Source organism: Balaenoptera ricei, chromosome 11, assembly GCF_028023285.1.
Source record: "Balaenoptera ricei isolate mBalRic1 chromosome 11, mBalRic1.hap2, whole genome shotgun sequence".
Taxonomy (NCBI): Eukaryota; Metazoa; Chordata; class Mammalia; order Artiodactyla; family Balaenopteridae; genus Balaenoptera; species Balaenoptera ricei.
This window is the reverse complement of record NC_082649.1, coordinates 81502832-81521161: the sequence shown is the minus strand read 5'-3', so window position 1 is coordinate 81521161 and position 18330 is coordinate 81502832. Positions and strand designations below refer to the sequence as shown.

At 39.3% G+C, this 18330-nt stretch overlaps 1 protein-coding gene and 1 long non-coding RNA gene across 19 annotated transcripts in view; one reads left to right on the top strand and one right to left on the bottom strand.

Moving 5' to 3' along the window:
- LOC132375131 (uncharacterized) overlaps window positions 1–8476 on the bottom strand; it is a 39379-nt gene extending 30903 nt beyond the window's left edge. For 5 of the 16 annotated variants that reach the window (XR_009505912.1, XR_009505914.1, XR_009505909.1 and 2 more), the window contains exons 1-2: window positions 835–6393; window positions 696–761 (exon numbers count right to left, since the gene is read on the bottom strand). This is a non-coding gene — a long non-coding RNA (uncharacterized LOC132375131). The other 11 variants (XR_009505913.1, XR_009505910.1, XR_009505921.1 and 8 more) reach the window with 11 other exon arrangements.
- Window positions 1–18330, top strand: part of ADAMTS9 (ADAM metallopeptidase with thrombospondin type 1 motif 9) — a 170737-nt gene that overhangs the window by 115393 nt on the left and 37014 nt on the right. For all 3 annotated transcript variants that reach the window (XM_059940130.1, XM_059940129.1, XM_059940131.1), the window contains 2 exons: window positions 1260–1427; window positions 8060–8233. In XM_059940130.1, coding sequence (XP_059796113.1) covers window positions 1260–1427; window positions 8060–8233 — 342 coding nt within the window. The remainder of the gene's footprint in view (window positions 1–1259; window positions 1428–8059; window positions 8234–18330) is intronic.

Genomic DNA, 18330 nt, shown 5'->3' with positions numbered 1-18330 from the left:
ATATTAATATACATATTTTAAATATCTCTAGCAGCTGCTATTGGAATTTTTATAATGGTTTATGTTTACTAGAAAAACGTGTCTGACACATTTATGAATGGGATCACTTTGAGCTTGCTTGGTAATAGTGTTTGAATTTATGTTAGGCTACATGTTTTACATGGTGCTATTTACCTATTAGGCATAAAAGGGTACTTTGGCCATTTAAGTTAACAAAATCACAGAGTTAGCAGGGGAAATTAGAAACATTGAGTAGAAGGAAATGACATTTGAAATCTATTTTTGTTGTGTTTTCACATTTTGCTGTTCATTCTTAAGCTCATTTCCCTCTGACATGTAAGGACATTATATTGGGAAATAATGTGTCTTGAAAACCGGAGCCAGCAAGCTTATGATCCAAGTGGTAATGACTTCTGTAATCGCTAATGAGGCAATGGACGTTGAATATCTCAGCATACTTATGGGGGCCAGCCTCTTGCCTATTCCACAAGAAGCTGTCATATCAAATTTTTGTCCTGACGCCATGAGCCCTTTGATTCCTAAACCTTTCTGAGAAACCTACTCTGAAATCAAAGTCAAGTTTCTTAGATGTGGTCAGACAAGGTCACATTAAAACAGTTCAGTGAACCTGCAGATCAAAGTTGAAAGGTAATGCCTCCCTCCCAAACTTGGCACTGACCCACCTGCTAGCTTACCTTTCAGTTTCTAACATGCCTTTTTCACCTCCTTTCCAATGGACTGGGAAAATGAGAGCTTCTCCTCTGAAAAATGGTAGAAGAGTTTCCTTAAATCAATTCACTAGGAAATGGGGCACAGCTGAATTTGGAAACACACCTTTATCCAAAAGAGTGAATTGTGAGGTAGTTTGTTGAAGAAATGTCTTGATCAGCGATTGCATGAAGTGAGATGTCCAAAAGGAATCCTGACTAATTCATAGTAGGACTTCTGTAAATCAGAATTTCATGGTAATTTCAGGTTCACGGGCTTCATTTTTGACCTAAATTACCAGGATTTACCGTCGTTCTTGAGTGACCCAAGGTACTAGACAGGATTCCTGCTGTCGTGCTGTCCACATTGTTTTCTCCATTGCTACCTTCCTTCCATGTTGAGCCTTGAGGTGTTATCCAAAATGGCCCTTCAAAAGGGGGAATGGTGACTCTCGTTAGGCATGATCGTAACATCTCACGACACAGGTTTTTATCAAATTCCTTGTGATTAAAAAAAAAAAACAACAACCTTGCCATTGCTTTATATTTCAGTGTTCTGTCTCTTGTGGTCGAGGGCATAAACAACGAAATGTTTACTGCATGGCAAAAGATGGAAGTCATTTAGAAAGTGATTACTGTAAACACCTTGCTAAGCCAAATGGGCACAGAAAGTGCCGAGGAGGAAGATGCCCCAAGTGGAAGGCTGGCGCCTGGAGTCAGGTGAGCAATGCTTCTCCTCTCATGACTGCTTCCTTACCTTCGGCCACATGGCTGACACCAGTGTGTTGGCTTGTTTCCCTGCGCGGTTTTGGTTTTTCAGAGGGGAGCTTGGGGACAGGGAGGGAAACAGCTTTATGTCAGGATACTCACTAGCTGTGGGACCTTGGGCAAGTGGCTTCAGCCCTTGGCACTTTGGATACCATCTACAATAGGACAGTTATGAGGATTAATTCCAAGTGGTGGTAGATGTAGATGTCAGCTGTCTAGGACGGAGTAGCCCCTCAATCCTTAGCTGATGGCATTTTTATTACTATTTACCACTTAAAAAACCACTAATTCAGATTCTAGTAAGGTTGACTTTGTTACCTGGCAGGAATTGAGTCTGAATTTACCTTTGAGGTTCTTAAAGAAAGGGCTGTCAATATAAAGTATTAGAGAATACTTCTCTGCCTGTTAGCTTGTATACAATAGAAGTGGGGGACAGATGGGGAAGTTCTCTGTCATTTCCTAGCTCTGCGACCTTGGGTGATTTGTTTGACCTTGCCAAGCTGACTTCATATAGCTCTTATGAGGATTTAAAGCAGTAATGAATGCCATGTACTTAGCTCTGGGGTCTTAAATCTAATAAGATCTCAAAAGTAATATTTTGTTTACTTGGATGAGTACGATGTGTGTATATCCAATGGAGAAGGAGAGTAAGTACCCAAGAAACTGACTACAGTTAGACTCTACTAATTCTAAACCTTTGGTAACCTAGTCAAGAACTGGGTGGGAGAGTTTCCCTGTTGAATTCAGGAGGGAACTTTAGAAGCTTCTGTTTACCTATAAACAATTGAGGGGTGAACAAAAGTCACTCATATCTGGCCCTTAAAGTAGATCTTATCACTCCACACTTGTCCATTTCCTCAGCTTGGTTGATGTGCTTACTTAAAAGTAATAAGGCCCAATTTCTTTTCACATATTCTGTATTTAATATGTTCTTTCTCTCCATTAATTTGATTCAGTAAGGTTTTACTGAATTTGTAGCTCTCCTATGCAGTGGAGATGTATGAAGAGACTCCGGAGAATCAATAGAAAACTAGGTTCAAGGTTAGCAGCCTCTAGAATTGATGCTTTCAGAGCCTGGTTCTTGATTCCTGATACCCCAAAGAAGCTTTGCACAGATGTGTTAGCATGAGGAGGAATTGAGAATCCTGCATTTCAGCATGACTAATAGAAAATTCCTCTAGAAACGTGGATTTTTCTTAAATGCCCTGAGCTGCCATCATCGTCCCCCATACCTCCCAGTCTTACTCCCTTCACAGAGAAATAGAACATGGCCTGCATCGTTCCCCAGCAGGGGAGCCTCATCCCTCTCAATGCTTTTATCATAAGGATCATGTTTTGTTTTTATTTTTGTTTGAACAATCAAAGCATCTGTGCCCAGCCAGAGCTAGCTCCTCCTCTGGCTTCCTTAAGGGACCAGATTTCTAGGCAGTATTTCATACTGGTCATCCTTAATGGTTTGTCTTAAGTGACTAGTGTCATCTGTAACTTCCAGCCCTTTTTATTTTTGGAGCTATTCAATGCATGTAAAAACCTACAGCTACCATTATTTAAGATACCACACTAATTAGCTTGTCCTCTTGCACACTTTCATGCTCTGTAACTTTTCTTTATGTCCCTTGGACATATCTACTATGTGCACCTTGTCCTGAATATTAAGTTGAGAGCATGTAAATGGTACTCATTATAAAGGCCAATTCATTCAATAAAAGGATGATTAAAAGAATCTTTCACTCTTTATTGGTAAACACAGAGTGAGTTTTACTCTAGTATCTTGTGATCTTGATGGGAAGTCTAAAATTGTTCACAAAGCTGGGATGATTAGGTTTGAACCCTTGGGGTTTTTTCAAACATAAGGTAATAGGATTATCGGAATTCCTCCCCAGAAAAGACCGCACCTGTTCAAAAGGATTGCTTAGAAAAGTCTAGTTACCTTTGTGGAAAATGCAAGTAAACACAGTTTTGTAATGATCTGTGGCCAACTTTCTAATGCTCTGATTTGATTTATAGAAATGAATTATAAAAGCAGGCAAGACAAGATGCTACATGGGTAAAATCCAATTTGTGCAGTTTAGAAGCATACCTGAAAATAATCAGACCCAGAGTTTGATGGAGAAGGACAGTCTGCATGATTAAAGGTTATTGGTTTACTAATGATCCCATGGTAAACAGAAATATCCCTAAGGCAGTAATATAAAGCAAGAATAACGATTATCCATTTGCAACAATATTTAGAAAGTTTTATATCTGGTCCTTCTGTTTTCTGCTGGTAGCTATATTCTAGTCATCTCATCTTCAAGGTAGGGAGAATAATTATTGCAATTTCTCATCATGTCAAAATGTGTGACAGTAATAAGGCATATAGAATATTGGGATAGGAAACTAGTATAGCCTTGCTAATCTTCTTCGTCTCTCCCTCAGAATTGGTGTTTTGAGGTTTAAAGCGGAATGTTTCACTTTTACATCTTTTGAAAATCTGGAATGTGTCAAGGAAATTTTTCCAATAAAAGAATAGCTTTTATTGGAAAACATCCTCAGTAAAGTTTGAAAGCATTTTTTTTCGAAAGGTCATGTTCAGTTTGTTTAGAAGATTTTGATCAAGAGCTGAGGGATGAAATTTTCAGACACAATCAGCATCCATTTCTTGATTCAGCTTGATAAATGTGAAGGTTCTGTAGTCACATGATTCAAAAGCATTCCAGAATAAAAAATTTTTAATGTGTCCTGTTCCTTTAGAAAGGCTTTTTAAACAAATGAAGATTAGGACTAAACAATAAATCATCAGAGTAGAATGAAAGTAACACTTTATCATCATTTATCAATCATGAATTCATTCAATCCTGAGATGCCTGTTTTTTTCATATTTTAACATTTCTGTGGTCAGGATGGGCCTAACAACCAATGGAAGGCCATGATTTAATTAATTGCTCTTGTTTTCTTTCTGAGTGATACAAAATGTAATACTGTGTCTTGGAATCAGTGGTGTCTTAAATTCAGAGAAATACTTAATTTTTAAAAGCTCTTCAGTGCTCATGCCAAAATGGAAACTGGCAGATTGCATTATGAACCTACCAGCCATTTTTGGTTGGGATTTTTCTTGTAATTACAATGAGAGCGGCTTGGTTGTGGTGTCTGATTCTGAAGTATTCTGCAAGTGTCTGATGGAGAAACATGGCAAATGTGTAGCGCGTCCTTTGAGAAGTCAGGGAAACCATATGCACATGGTCAGTGATGAGAACTAGAGTTGCCTTAGTGATTTGTGCTTTCTTGTTACTTTGTATTTGAACTGCAAGCATTGATGTTGAATTGTTTGAATACAGGCTTTTCACCCACACTCTTGCTGATGTACAAAAGGCTACATAATATTAGCACCATATTTTAAAACTGGAAGCCAAATTTTAATCCACGGTAGCTTTGGTTTATTGCCTAGGATAGAATTTACTTGGACTATTTTCTGTTTTTGTTTTTGCTTGAGTTAGGGTGATTATCTCTGTTCTTTGCTTTATTTATTTGTGGAGTATCTACTTAAAAGGTTTACTAGGAAGTATGGAAGATATTTTATGCAAGATGCTTAGCATAGAACTAAGGTCTCAACTGGCAGTGATTTTGTATCTCTTGGGACATTTGGCAGTGTCTAGAGACAGTTTTGGTTATCTCACTTTGGCAGAGGAGGGGAAATGCAACTGACATGTAGTAGGGTAGAGTCCAGGGATGCTGCCAAACTTTCTACAATGCACAGGACACCCCCAACAAAAATGAATTATTAGGTTGAGAAACCCTAGAAGTAGAGCCTCGGCTAGTAAGTGCTTACTAAGTTTGCTATTGTTGTTACCAGTTATTATTTATTAAAGTTGGTTCATATAGTTATTTTTCAAACTAAGCCCTCCTTTAAATAATGTCACTGCCATGGTTGGCAGTAGTTGTGCTGGAAAAAAGTATGTAAAATTCTTTCCAGGTTTTCAAGTGTATACTACAATTCCCTAAACATCAGAAGTTCCATAGAGATTCTTTTTGTCTATGGAAATGAGCATTGTTTTCCCTTTAAATCGGTGAGTTCTGCATACTAGCATTGCACAGTAGGGAGTACTGAGAGGTGAAACACAGCTCCCAGCTCAGTAGTTTGGAACTAAAAACATCTACTTTCAAACCGGCACAAATAGACTGCCATGCAGAAATGATAGATGGGACAGAGGAGGGGGGCATGTTAATAGACACCGCTCAACCTCTTTCTTCTGCAGAATAACTAAAAGTTGGACTAAATAAAACAAGAAGAATTAAGCACGCACACGTGCACACACCACCACCATCAGCACCTCCAGGGTCATGCAGAGGTCTTTTTGATGCTGTTTTATTCATGGGGCTTCCGCACAAATCTCTCAGAATTCACCAAGGAAGCCTGGCTGTGTCTGTATGCAAAATGTTGCCTCCCCTGAGACAGCACAGGAAGAAAAGTTAAACACAGAGAACTAACTCTGATGCAGTATACTTCATTTTGAACAAAGATTGCCATGGATGCAGTATTCACAGAGGCAGGGCTTACACCTTACTGTGCATATAAGTCCTGTCGAAACTTTTGAATGTGTTAATTCAAGGCTAGCTTTGACACTATGAAAATCGGAAGCCACAGTGACATATTGTATGACTGAAACTTCCTTGATCTTTTGAAAAAATATCGAACATTATAGAAATGATTTTTAAAATATTGGTTGCTTATGGCTCTTAATACCTTGCCTTTGCTGAACCGTAAGTAATAATTTACTCAGTAACAAACAATAGCATCAGAAAGAAGTTTTGTTTACTTAGAGCCTGAATAGTATACTCCCTGAAAGCCTTTAACATTTTTTCCTTTCTCTTTACCTTATTAAAGTGTTATGAGATTTTGAATATGTATTAGCTCTATGCCAAACTCAAATTTGTTTACTTAATTGTTTACTTAATTTTTCCTTGTGTTTCCATTTGGATACATTGTTCCGGAAGTGTACTGTTGTTGTTTTTTTTTAAGACCCCAAATTCAAATAGCCAAAGGATATCTTGGTTGTTGTTTGTTGTCATTGGTTGCTGATGATTTCTGTCATTCATGTGCTAACTCTCCGATGTTGCAGTTCATTCATTTCCTGTGTAATCAATGGGAAATATACATGTAGCTCCCATAAGTATTAAATGGCCATCCTCTGTACGCAAGGCAATCAGGCACCCTCTCATTCCACCAAGAACATAATGACGTTAAAAGCCTGGTTCCTTGTGGGTCACAAACTCATTCAATCCAATTAATACAATTAAACCCAAACAATAGTAGCTATGTTGCTCCAAAATATTTCCTTCTCTTCAGCTAGCTTTGATGTGAACATTTAAGCTCCTGCCTGGCATAGACTCATCTGAAATGATATTATTTCCCAAGATGCCTTCTAAACACCACCACCTATTTTCTTAGAATCTGAAACGGAAATAATATTATTATGCAGCAGAATTCATTAGGGTGTGCTTCTTGTTAGTAAATTCCCATTAGCTGCAGAGTACAATGACTCCTGCTGCAGGTTAATTGGACAAGAATTTTTGTCTAATTGAAAAGCGTGATTCTATTCTTTACGAAGACGTCCTCTCAGGAATATGGCTGTAGTGTATGTTAAGCTTGTTTTCTCAATTAGACAAATGAATGGCAGCTGAGCTATCACAAAAACTTGGAAATAATTTTTAATAGCTCAGTGAAATAATAGGCTGTTCTTTCCAGTCAGATGTTGCCTTTAGTTTCTGAATGTCAAAAGCTTAATAAAGACAGTAATTCTTGGCCTGCCCGTAAGTGAGATTATGAAACCCAGCAATGAGAAAACCATTAAAAAAATTAATTTAGAGGAAAGTTAATTACAGATTAATAGGGTGTTGTGCAGCTTGGTCAACAAAATGTTTCAGCCTGATTAACAGTATTTTTCACGGACTGAAAACACAACACCTGAGGAAATTTTTTTTTTTTTGTCAGCTTTTATTTTTTGTATATTCATCCAAGGTTGTAAATAGATACAAATACTTTAACGAATTCCATAGTTTAAAAAAACAAAAAATTTCCCTATCTCCAGGAATAGGAGCAAGAAGAAGAAGAGACTGAAGAAAATAATTCTATTTATAAGGCCCTAAAAGCTTCAGTGATTTACTCTCCTTGAGTTATATTTTCCATCTGCCAAGAAATTCTCTTGTACAGAACTGTATCTCCAATTTTCAAGACCCTTCAACCTTCCAGGATAGAACTCATTTGGGATTTTCATTTCACATGGCAGTACTACTTCTAGGTTGTACTGAATGTCTCAGAATGATCTCTCCCAGCCTATTCCATTGTCCAAGAGTTTTGTTAGCCTGAAAGATTTCCCCCTAACTTGAGTCTCTTCCTCACTCAACCAGCTTTGATAGGCAGTGAGTTTGCAGATTTAAGACATTCTCTTGGGTCCCTTTCACTGGAAATTAGAAAGCCTTGTGATAGCTGTGAGGGTCATTGGATTAGGAATGCAGTCCCCAGCTCTGTGACCCTCTCCACCCCGATGATCACACCCTCCCCCAAATGACCCGAAGCTCCCACTTACGCACTCTTGTCCTTTTAGTGCTCTGTGTCCTGTGGCCAAGGCGTGCGGCGGAGAAATGTGGGCTGTCAGCTGGGAACACACAAAATAGCCGGAGAGACCGAGTGCAACCCATACACTAGACCGGAGTCAGAGCGCGCCTGCCAAGCCCCGCCGTGTCCACTCTACGCTTGGAGGGCAGACGAATGGCAAGAAGTAAGTAGAGCCAGGAAGTGGGCACCTGCCAGTGTTCGCTCAACCCCTTTGCCATCATCACATCCGTTCCCCCGTGAAGCCCTCCAGCATGGTGACAAGGCTGGCTCTTTCCCAAAAGGTTTGCTGTCAGACAGCCAACAGTTCACTCCAACAATGGTGGGAGAGCTCCTCCTTTTTCTATCATTCCGACGTCTGTGTTCTTGAGTGTTCCAAATCTGGCTGCCTCCAGAAAAAGTTGAACAGGCCTTGGGCCAAATGCATAAAGATAACTTTCCCAGAAGGAGGGGGAGATGGAAGAAATATTTTAAATATGTATATTCAGACGTGGTCATTCTGGATGAGTTCAGACAGCCACTAGGGGCAGACTCTAGGTAGGACCTACTCTGGGGTTTTTCCTCCTTCCACAGCTTTGGCCATCAGCTAGAAGACAGGCACTCATTTGAAACCCTGATTAATTAGCAAAGGATTTGCAGCATTTGAAAAACTGAGGGCATCTGAAGAACTGCTCCATTGATGCAGAAATAGACTTGTTTTTCTCCCACCCCAAGTTAATGTCTAGTTAAAGAAAACACTAAGTGTCCCTGGGGGATGGCCTGGCCTGCAAGGATAGGACATTAGTAGGAGGGAACCTCTGTTTCCAGTACAGAAGATTGATTTGTAGAAAAGGGGGGAAAGGATGTTTAAAAGCAAAACCGTGTCTACTGACATTGGAATGGAACAGAAAATACAAGCTGTAAAAGGTTGAGAGATAGGCATAGTAAGACAGGAATTTCCCACCGGGAATGGTTTTCAGGACAGGCAAGACAGTGCCTGGCACTGTGCTAAGTGCTTTACGTTCATCACCTCACTTAATCTTCTTAACCACTAAGTGGTTTAAAAAGACAAAGTGGGTATTATTATTATCCCATTTTGCGGTCAAGGAAACTGAGGTTTGGAGGGCCAGTGTCATTTGTCCAAATGTTATACACCTAGCAAGTGGAAGAAGCAAGGCTTGATCCTAAGTTAATTCTCTTAAACCATTATGAGATACTGCAGCTGCTTTCTTTTTCCTTTTTTTTTCTGCAAATGCTAACGGCATTGCCACTTTTCCCCGTTTTTATTGAGATATAATTGACATATAATGTTGTATTAACTTTAAGTGAAAACCTGGTGATTTGATATATGTATATATTACAAAATGATTACTACAGTAAGTGTACCTAGTATTAACAACTATGTCACAGTTACCTTCGATCACCTCACAGAGTTACGATTTTTTTTTCTTGTGCTGAGAACTTTTAAGATCTACTCTCTTCGCAACTTCCAAGTTTAATGTACAATATTGTTAACTGTAGTCACCATGCTGTACATTATATCCCTAGGATTTATGTCTCTTACTACTGGAAGTTTGTACCTTTTGACCACCTTTACCTGTTCACCTACTCTGTGCCCTCCCCCCCACCTCTGGCAGCCAGCAATCTGTTCTAAATTTGTTTTGTTTTGTTTTGTTTTCAGATGATTCCACATATAAATGAGACCGTACAGTATTTGTCTATTTATGTCACTTAGCATAATGCCCTCAGGGTTCATCCGTGTTGTCACAAATGGCAGGATTTCCTTCTTTTTATGGCTGAATTATATTCATATATATATTTTCTTTCTATCACATTTTCTTTATCCATTCATCCATCATTGGACACTTAGGATGTTTCCGTATCTGGCTATTGTAAATAATGCTGCGTGAACATGGGGGTGAGTATATCTTTTCGAGTTAGTGATTTTATTTCCTTCAGGTAAATACCCAGAAGTGGAATTGATAGATCGTATGGTAGTTCTATTTTTAAGTTTTTGGAGGAGCCTCCAGAGTGTTTTCCAGAGTGGCTGCACCAACTTATATCCCCACCAACAGTACATAAGAGTTCCCTTTTCTTCACATCCTTGCTAACATTTGTTATTTCTTGTCTTTTTGGTAATAGTCATTCCAGCAGGTGTGAGGTGATATCTCACTGTGGTTTTGATTTACATTCCCCTGATGATTAGTGATGTTGAGCACATTTTCATATATCTGTTGGCCATCTGTATGGTTTTTTTTTTTTTGAGAAGTGGCTATTCAGGTCCTTTGCCCATTTTTAGTTCGATGTAGTCCGACTTGTTTATTCTTGCTTTTGCTGCCTTTAGTATGATGTCAGATCCAAAAAGTCATTGCCAAGACTGATGTCAAGGAGCTTGCCCCTATGTATAGGACATTTACGGTTTCAGGTCTTACATTCAAGTCTTTAATCCATTTTGAGTTAATTTGGGGTATGGTGTAGGATTGGGGTCCAGTTTCATTCTTTTGCATGTGGTGCTTTGGGTAGTATAGACCTTTTGCGTGTGTGTGTGTGTGTGTGTGTGTGTGTGTGTGTGTGTTTCCCCCCCTTAAAAAAAGTAAATTAGGACTCTAATTAAATAGGTTAAAGCTATACATGAAAGAGAATGCAATTTTTTTTCCTTTTTTTTTTAACATCTTTATTGGAGTATAATTGCTATACAATGGTGTGTTAGTTTCTGCTTTATAAGAAAGTGAATCAGTAATACATATACATATATCCCTATATCTCCTCCCTCTTGTGTCTCCCTCCCATCCTCCCTTATCCCACTCCTATAGGTGGTCACAAAGCACCGAGCTGATCTCCCTGTGCTATGTGGCTCCTTCACACTAGCTATCTGTTTTACATTTGGTAGCATATATATGTCCATGCCACTCTCTCACTTTGTCCCAGCTTACCCTTCCCCCTCCCCGTGTCCTCAAGTCCATTCTCTAGTAGGTCTGCGTCTTTATTCCTGTCTTGCCCCTAGGTTCTTCATAACCATTTTTTTTTTTTACATTCCATATATATGTGTTAGCATACGGTATTTGTTTTTCTCTTCCTGACTTACTTCACTCTGTATGACAGACTCTAGATCCATCCACCTCACTACAAATAACTCAGTTTCGTTTCTTTTTATGGCTGAGTAATATTCCATTGTATATATGTGCCACATCTTCTTTATCCATTCATCTGTCGATGGACACATAGGTTGCTTCCTTGTCCTGGCTATTGTAAATAGAGCTGCAATGAACATTGTGGTACATGACACTTTTTGAATTATGGTTTTCTCAGGGTATATGCCCAGTAGTGGGATTGCTGGGTTGTACAGTAGTTCTATTTTTAATTTTGTAAGGAAGCTCCATACTGTTCTCCATAGTGGCTGTATGAATTTACATTCCCACCAACAGTGCAAGAGGGTTCCCTTTTCTCCACACCCTCTCCAGCATTTATTGTTTGTAGATTTTTTGATGATGGCCATTCTGACTGGTGTGAGGTGATACCTCATTGTGGTTTTGATTTGCATTTCTCTAATGATTAATGATGTTGAACATTCTCTCATGTGTTTGTTGGCCATCCATATATCTTCTTCGGAGAAGTGTCTGTTTAGGTCTTCTGCCCATTTTTGGATTGGTTGTTTGTTTTTTTGATATTGAACTGCATGAGCTGCTTGTAAATTTTGGACATTAATCCTTTGTCAGTTGCTTCATTTGCAAATGTTTCCTCCCATTCTGAGGGGTGTCTTTTCGTCTTGTTTATGGTTTCCTTTGCTGTGCAAAAGATTTTAAGTTTCATTAGGTCCCATTTGTTTATTTTTGTTTTCATTTCCATTTCTCTAGGAGGTGGGTCAAAAAGGATCTTGCTGTGATTTATGTCATAGAGTGTTCTGCCTATGTTTTCCTCTAAGAGTTTTATAGTGTTGGCCTTACATTTAGGTCTTTAATCCATTTTGAGTTTAGTTTTGTGTATGGTGTTAGTGAGTGTTCTAATTTCATTCTTTCACATGTAGCTGTCCACTTCTCCCAGCACCACATTGAAGAGGCTGTCTTTTCTCCATTGTATATCCTTGCCTCCTTTATCAAAAATAAGCTGACCGTATGTGCATGGATTTATCTCTGGGCTTTCTATCCTGTTCCATTGATCTATATTTCTGTTTTTGTGCCAGTACCATACTGTCTTGATTACTGTAGCTTTGTAATATAGTCTGAAGTCAGGGAGCCTGATTCCTCCGGCTCCGTTTTTCTTTCTCAAGATTGCTTTGGCTATTCGGGGTCTTTTGTGTTTCAATACAAATTGTGATATTTTTGGTTCTAGTTCTGTGAAAAATGCCATTGGTAGTTTGATAGGGATTACATTGAATCTGTAGATTGCTTTGGGAAGTATAGTCGTTTTCACAATGTTGATTCTTCCAATCCCAAAACATCGTATATCTCTCCACCTGTTTGTATCATCTTTAATTTCTTTCATCAGTGTCTTGTAGTTTTCTGCATACAGGTCTTTTGTCTCCTTAGGTAGGTTTATTCCTAGGTATTTTATTCTTTTTGGTGCAGTGGTAAATGGGAGAGTTTCCTTAATTTCTCTTTCAGATCTTTCATCGTTAGTATATAAGAATGCAAGAGATTTCTGTGCATTAATTTTATATCCTGCTACTTTACCAAATTCATTGATTAGCTCTAGGAGTTTTCTGGTAGCATCTTTAGGATTCTCTATGTATAGCATCATGTCATCTGCAAACATTGACAGCTTTACTTCTTCTTTTCCGATTTGGATTCCTTTTATTTCTTTTTCTTCTCTGATTGCCATGACTAGGACTTCCAAAACTATGATGAATAATAATAGTGGTGAGAGTGGACAACCTTGTCTTGTTCCTGATCTTAGAGGAAGTGGTTTCAGTTTTTCACCATTGAGAACGATGTTGGCTGTGGGTTTGTCATATATGGCCTTTATTATGTTGAGGTAAGTTTCCTCTATGCCTACTTTCTGGAGGGTTTTTATCATAAGTGGGTGTTGAATTTTGTCGAAAGCTTTTTCTGCATCTATTGAGATGATCATATGGTTTTTCTCCCTCAGTTTGTTAATATTGTTTATCACATTGATTGATTTGCGTATACTGAAGAAGCCTTGCATTCCTGGGGTAAACCCCACTTGATCATGGTATATGATCCTTTTAATGTGCTGTTGGATTCTGTTTGCTAGAATTTTGTTGAGGATTTTTGCATCTGTGTTCATCAGCGATATTGGCCTGTAGTTTTCTTTCTTTGTGACATCTTTGTCTGGTTTTGGAATCAGGGTGATGGTGGCCTTGTAGAATGAGTTTGGGAGTGTTCCTTCCTCTGCTATATTTTGGAAGAGTTTGAGAAGGATAGGTATTAGCTCTTCTCTAAATGTTCGATAGAATTCGCCTGTGAAGCCATCTGGTCCTGGGCTTTTGTTTGTTGGAAGATTTTTAATCACAGTCTCAATTTCAGTGCTTCTGTTTGGTCTGTTTATATTTTCTATTTCTTCCTGGTTCAGTCTCAGAAGGTTGTGCTTTTCTAAGAATTTGTCCACTTCTTCCAGGTTGTGCATTTTATTGGCATATAGTTGCTTGTAGTAACCTCTCATGATCCTTTGTATTTCTGTAGTGTCAGTTGTTACTTCTCCTTTTTCATTTCTAATTCTGTTGATTTGAGTCTTCTCCCGTTTTTTCTTGGTGAGTCTGGCTAATGGTTTATCAATTTTGTTTATCTTCTCAAAGAACCAGCTTTTAGTTTTATTGATCTTTGCTATTGTTTCCTTCATTTCTTTTTCATTTATTTCTGATCTGATATTTATGATTTCTTTCCTTCTGCTAACTTTGGGGTGTTTTTGTTCTTCTTTCTCTAATTGCTTTAGGTGTAAGGTTAGGTTGTTTATTTGAGATGTTTCTTGTTTCCTGAGGTAGGATTGTGTTGCTATAAACTTCCCTCTTAGAACTGCTTTTGCTGCATCCCATAGGTTTTAGGTCGTTGTGTTTTCATTGTCATTTGTTTCTAGGTAGTTTTTGATTTCCTCTTTGATTTTTTCAGTGATCTCTTGGTTATTAAGTAGTGTATTGTGTAGCCTCCATGTGTTTATATTTTTTACAGGTTTTTTCCTGTAATTGATATCTAGTCTCATAGCATTGTGGTAGGAAAAGATACTTGATACAATTTCAATTTTCTTAAGATATGATCTATCCTGGAGAATTTTCCATTAGCACTTGAGAAAAAAGTGTATTCTGTTGTTTTTGGATGGAATGTCCTATAAATATCAGTTAAGTGCATCTTGTTTAATGTATCATTTAAAGCTTGTGTTTCCTCATTTATTTTCATTTTGGATGATCTGTCCATTGGTGAAAGTGGGGTGTTAACGTCCCTCCTGTGATTGTGTTACTGTCAGTTTCCCCTTATGGCTATTAGCCTTTGCCTTATGTATTGAGGTGCTCCTATGTTGGGTCCATAAATATTTACAATTGTTATATCTTCTTCTTGGATCAATCCCTTGATCATTATATAGTGTCCTTTGTCTCTTCTAATAGTCTTTATTTTAAAGTCTATTTTGTCTGATATGAGAATTGCTACTCCAGCTTTCTTGTGATTTCCACTTGCATGGAATATCTTTTTCCATCCCCTCACTTTCAGTCTATATGTGTCCCTAGGTCTGAAGTGGGTCTCTTGTAGACAGCATATATATGGGTCTTGTTTTTGTATCCATTTAGCCAGTCTTTGTCTTTTAGTGGGAGCGTTTAATCCATTTTCATTTAAGGTACTTATCGATATGTATGTTCCTATTACCATTTTCTTAATTGTTTTGAGTTTGTTATTTTAGGTCTTTTCCTTCTCTTGTGCTTCCTGTCTAGAAAAGTTCTTTTAGCATTTGTTGTAAAGCTGGTTTGGTGGTGCTGAATTCTCTTAGCTTTTGCTTGTCTGTAAAGGTTTTAACTTCTCCGTCGAATCTGAATGAGATCCTTGCTGGGTAGAGTCATCTTGGTTGTAGGTTCTTCCCTTTCATCCCTTTAAATATGTCCTGCCACTCCCTTCTGGCTTACAGAGTTTCTGCTGAAAGATAAACTGTTAACCTTATGGGGATTCCCTTGTATGTTATTTGTTGTTTTTCCCCAGCTGCTTTTAATATTTTTTCTTTGTATTTAATTTTTGATAGTTTGATTAATATGTGTCTCAGCGTGTTTCTCCTTGGATTTATCCTGTATGGGACTCTCTGTGCTTCCTGGACTTGACTGACTATTTCCTTTCCCATATTAGGGAAGTTTTCAACTATAATCTCTTCAAATATTTTCTCAGTCCCTTTATTTTTCTCTTCTTCTTCTGGGACCCCTATATTTCGAATGTTGGTGTGTTTAATGTTGTCCCAGAGGTCTCTGAGACTGTCCTCAATTCTTTTCGTTCTTTTTTCTTTATTCTGCTCTGCGGTAGTTATTTCCACTATTTTATCTTCCAGGTCACTTATCTGCCTCAGTTATTCTGCTATTGATTCCTTCTAGAGAATTTTTAATTTCATTTATTGTGTTGTTCATCATTGTTTGTTTGCTCTTTAGTTCTTCTAGGTCCATGTTAAACGTTTCTTGTATTTTCTCCATTCTATTTCCAAGATTTTGGATCATCTTTACTATCATTACTCTGAATTCTTTTTCAGGTAGACTGCCTATTTCCTCTTCATTTGTTTGGTCTGGTGGGTTTTTACCTTGCTCCTTCATGTGCTGTGTGTTTCTCTGTCTTCTCATTTTGCTTAACTTACTGTGTTTGGGGTCTCCTTTTTGCAGGCTGCAGGTTCGTAGTTCCCGTTGTTTTTGTTGTCTGCCCCCCGTGGGTAAGGTTGGTTCAGTGGGTTGTGTAGGCTTCCTGGGGGAGGGGACTGGTGCCTGTGTTCTGGTGGATGAGGCTGGATCTTGTCTTTCTGGTGGGCAGGTCCACGTCTGGTGGTGTGTTTTGGGGTGTCTGTGACCTTATTATTATTTTAGGCAGCCTCTCTGCTAATGGGTCGGGTTGTGTTCCTGTCTTGCTAGTTGTTTGGCATAGGGTGTCCATCACTGTAGCTTGCTGGTTGTTGAGTGGAGCTGGGTCTTAGCATTGAGATGGAGATCTCTGGGAGAGCTTTCGCCGTTTGATATTACGTGGAGCCAGGAGGTCTCTAGTGGAGCAATGTCCTGAACTTGGCTCTCCCACCTCAGAGGCACAGGCCTGACACCTGGCCGGAGCACGAAGACCCTGTCGGCCACATGGCTCAGAAGAAAAGGGAGAAATAAATAAATAAATAAATTAATTAATTAATTAAAGTTATTAAAATAAAAAATATTAAAAATAAAAAAATTTTAAAGTAATAAAAAGGAGGAAAAAGAAAAGAAGGAAAGGATGGAAGAAGGAAGGAAGGAAGAAAGGAAGGAAAGGGCAACCAAACCAAAAAACAAATCCACCAGTCGTAACAAGCGCTAAAAAGTATACAAAAAAAAACAGACAGAAACCTAGGCCAAATGGTAAAAGCAAAGCTATACAGACAAAATCACACAAAGAAGCATACACATACACATTCACAAAAAGAGAAAAAGGAAAAACATATATATATATATATATATATATATATATATATATATATATATAAAGGAAGAGAGCAACCAAATCAATAAACAAATCTACCAATGATAACAAGCTCTAAATGCTAAACCAAGATAAACATAAAACCAGAAACAAATTAGATGCAGAAAGCAAACCCCAAGTCTACAATTGCTCCCAAAATCCACCGCCTCAATTTTGGGATGATTCATTGTCTGTTCAGTATTCCACAGATGCAGGGTACATCAAGTTGATTGTGGAGATTTAATCCGCTGCTCCTGAGGCTGCTGGGAGAGATTTCCCTTTCTCTTGTTTGTTCTCACAGCTCCTGGGGGTCAGCTTTGGATTTGGCCCTGCCTCTGCATGTAGGTTGCCTGAGGCCGTCTGTTCCCCGCTCAGACAGGACGGGGTTAAAGGAGCAGCTGATTAGGGGGCTCTGGCTCACTCAGGCGGGGGCGAGGGAGGGGTACGGATGCGGGGCGAGCCTGCGGTGGCAGAGGCCGGCGTGACGTTGCACCAGCCTGAGGCGCGCCGTGCGTTCTCCCAGGGAAGTTGTCCCCGGATCAAGGGACGCTGGCAGTGGCGGGCTGCACAGGCTCCCGGGAGGGGCGGTGTGGAGAGTGACCTGTGCTCGCACACGGGCTTCTTGGTGGCGGCAGCAGCAGCCTTAGCGTCTCATGCCCGTCTCTGGTGTCCACGCTGATAGTGACGGCTTGTGTCTGTCTCTGGAGCTCGTTTAGGAGGCGCTCTGAATCCCTTCTCCTCGGGCACCCCGAAACAATGGTCTCTTGTCTCTTAGGCAGGTCCAGACTTTTTCCCGGACTCCCTCCTGGCTAGCTGTGGTGCACTAGCCCCCTTCAGGCTGTGTTCACGCAGACAACCCCAGTCCTCTCCCTGGGATCTGACCTCCGAAGCCGGAGCCTCAGTATGGACCTTTTAGCAATATTAATCTTCTCGTCTATGAGCACAGAAGATCTTTCCATTTATTTCGGTCTTCTTCAGTTTCTTTTATCAGTGTCTGGTAGTTTTCGATGTACAGATCTTTCACCTCCTTGGTTAAATTTATTCCTAGGTATTTTATTCTTTTTGATGCAATTTTAAATGGGGTTTGTTTTCTTACAACTGCATTCTTAACCCTTGTGGGGTATTCAGCCTTCCAGCTCTGTTCTTCCCTCTCCTTCACCCTCCTGATGGAATAGTTCCATTGTTTTCAGTTATCTCTTTTCTTTAGGACTCTCACCCTCTCTGTCTACTCAATTTTTTTTTTTGCTCATTTTCCTTCTAAAGTTTGGGGTTTTTTTTTTGTTTGTTTTTACTTCCACTGGACTGTGGCAGGGAGGAATAGCTAAAGCAGTTACATTTCAAATTAATTGTACTTGAGCCACACAAGTTATCGGGAACCCCCAGAGGCTGTAAAGTTTTACAGACGCGGTTCATATACCAGCACTGCCACATTTCAGCTGTGTGACTTAGAAACAAGGATGCTTTATTTTCTGAACTGTGAGTTTGCCTTTTGTAAAGTGGGAATAATGATAAGTGTGCAAAGTTGTTCTGAGAAAATTAGAAATAATCGAGTGGTTTGGGGATTGACAGAGTCAGATAGAGGAGGAAGAAGAGGTGTCTTCGTCCCTCTCTGCCTGTGTGTTACCACTTGATTCTCTTTGTAATTCTTGCTTCAGACCTACCGCTGCCTGCTCCCTCC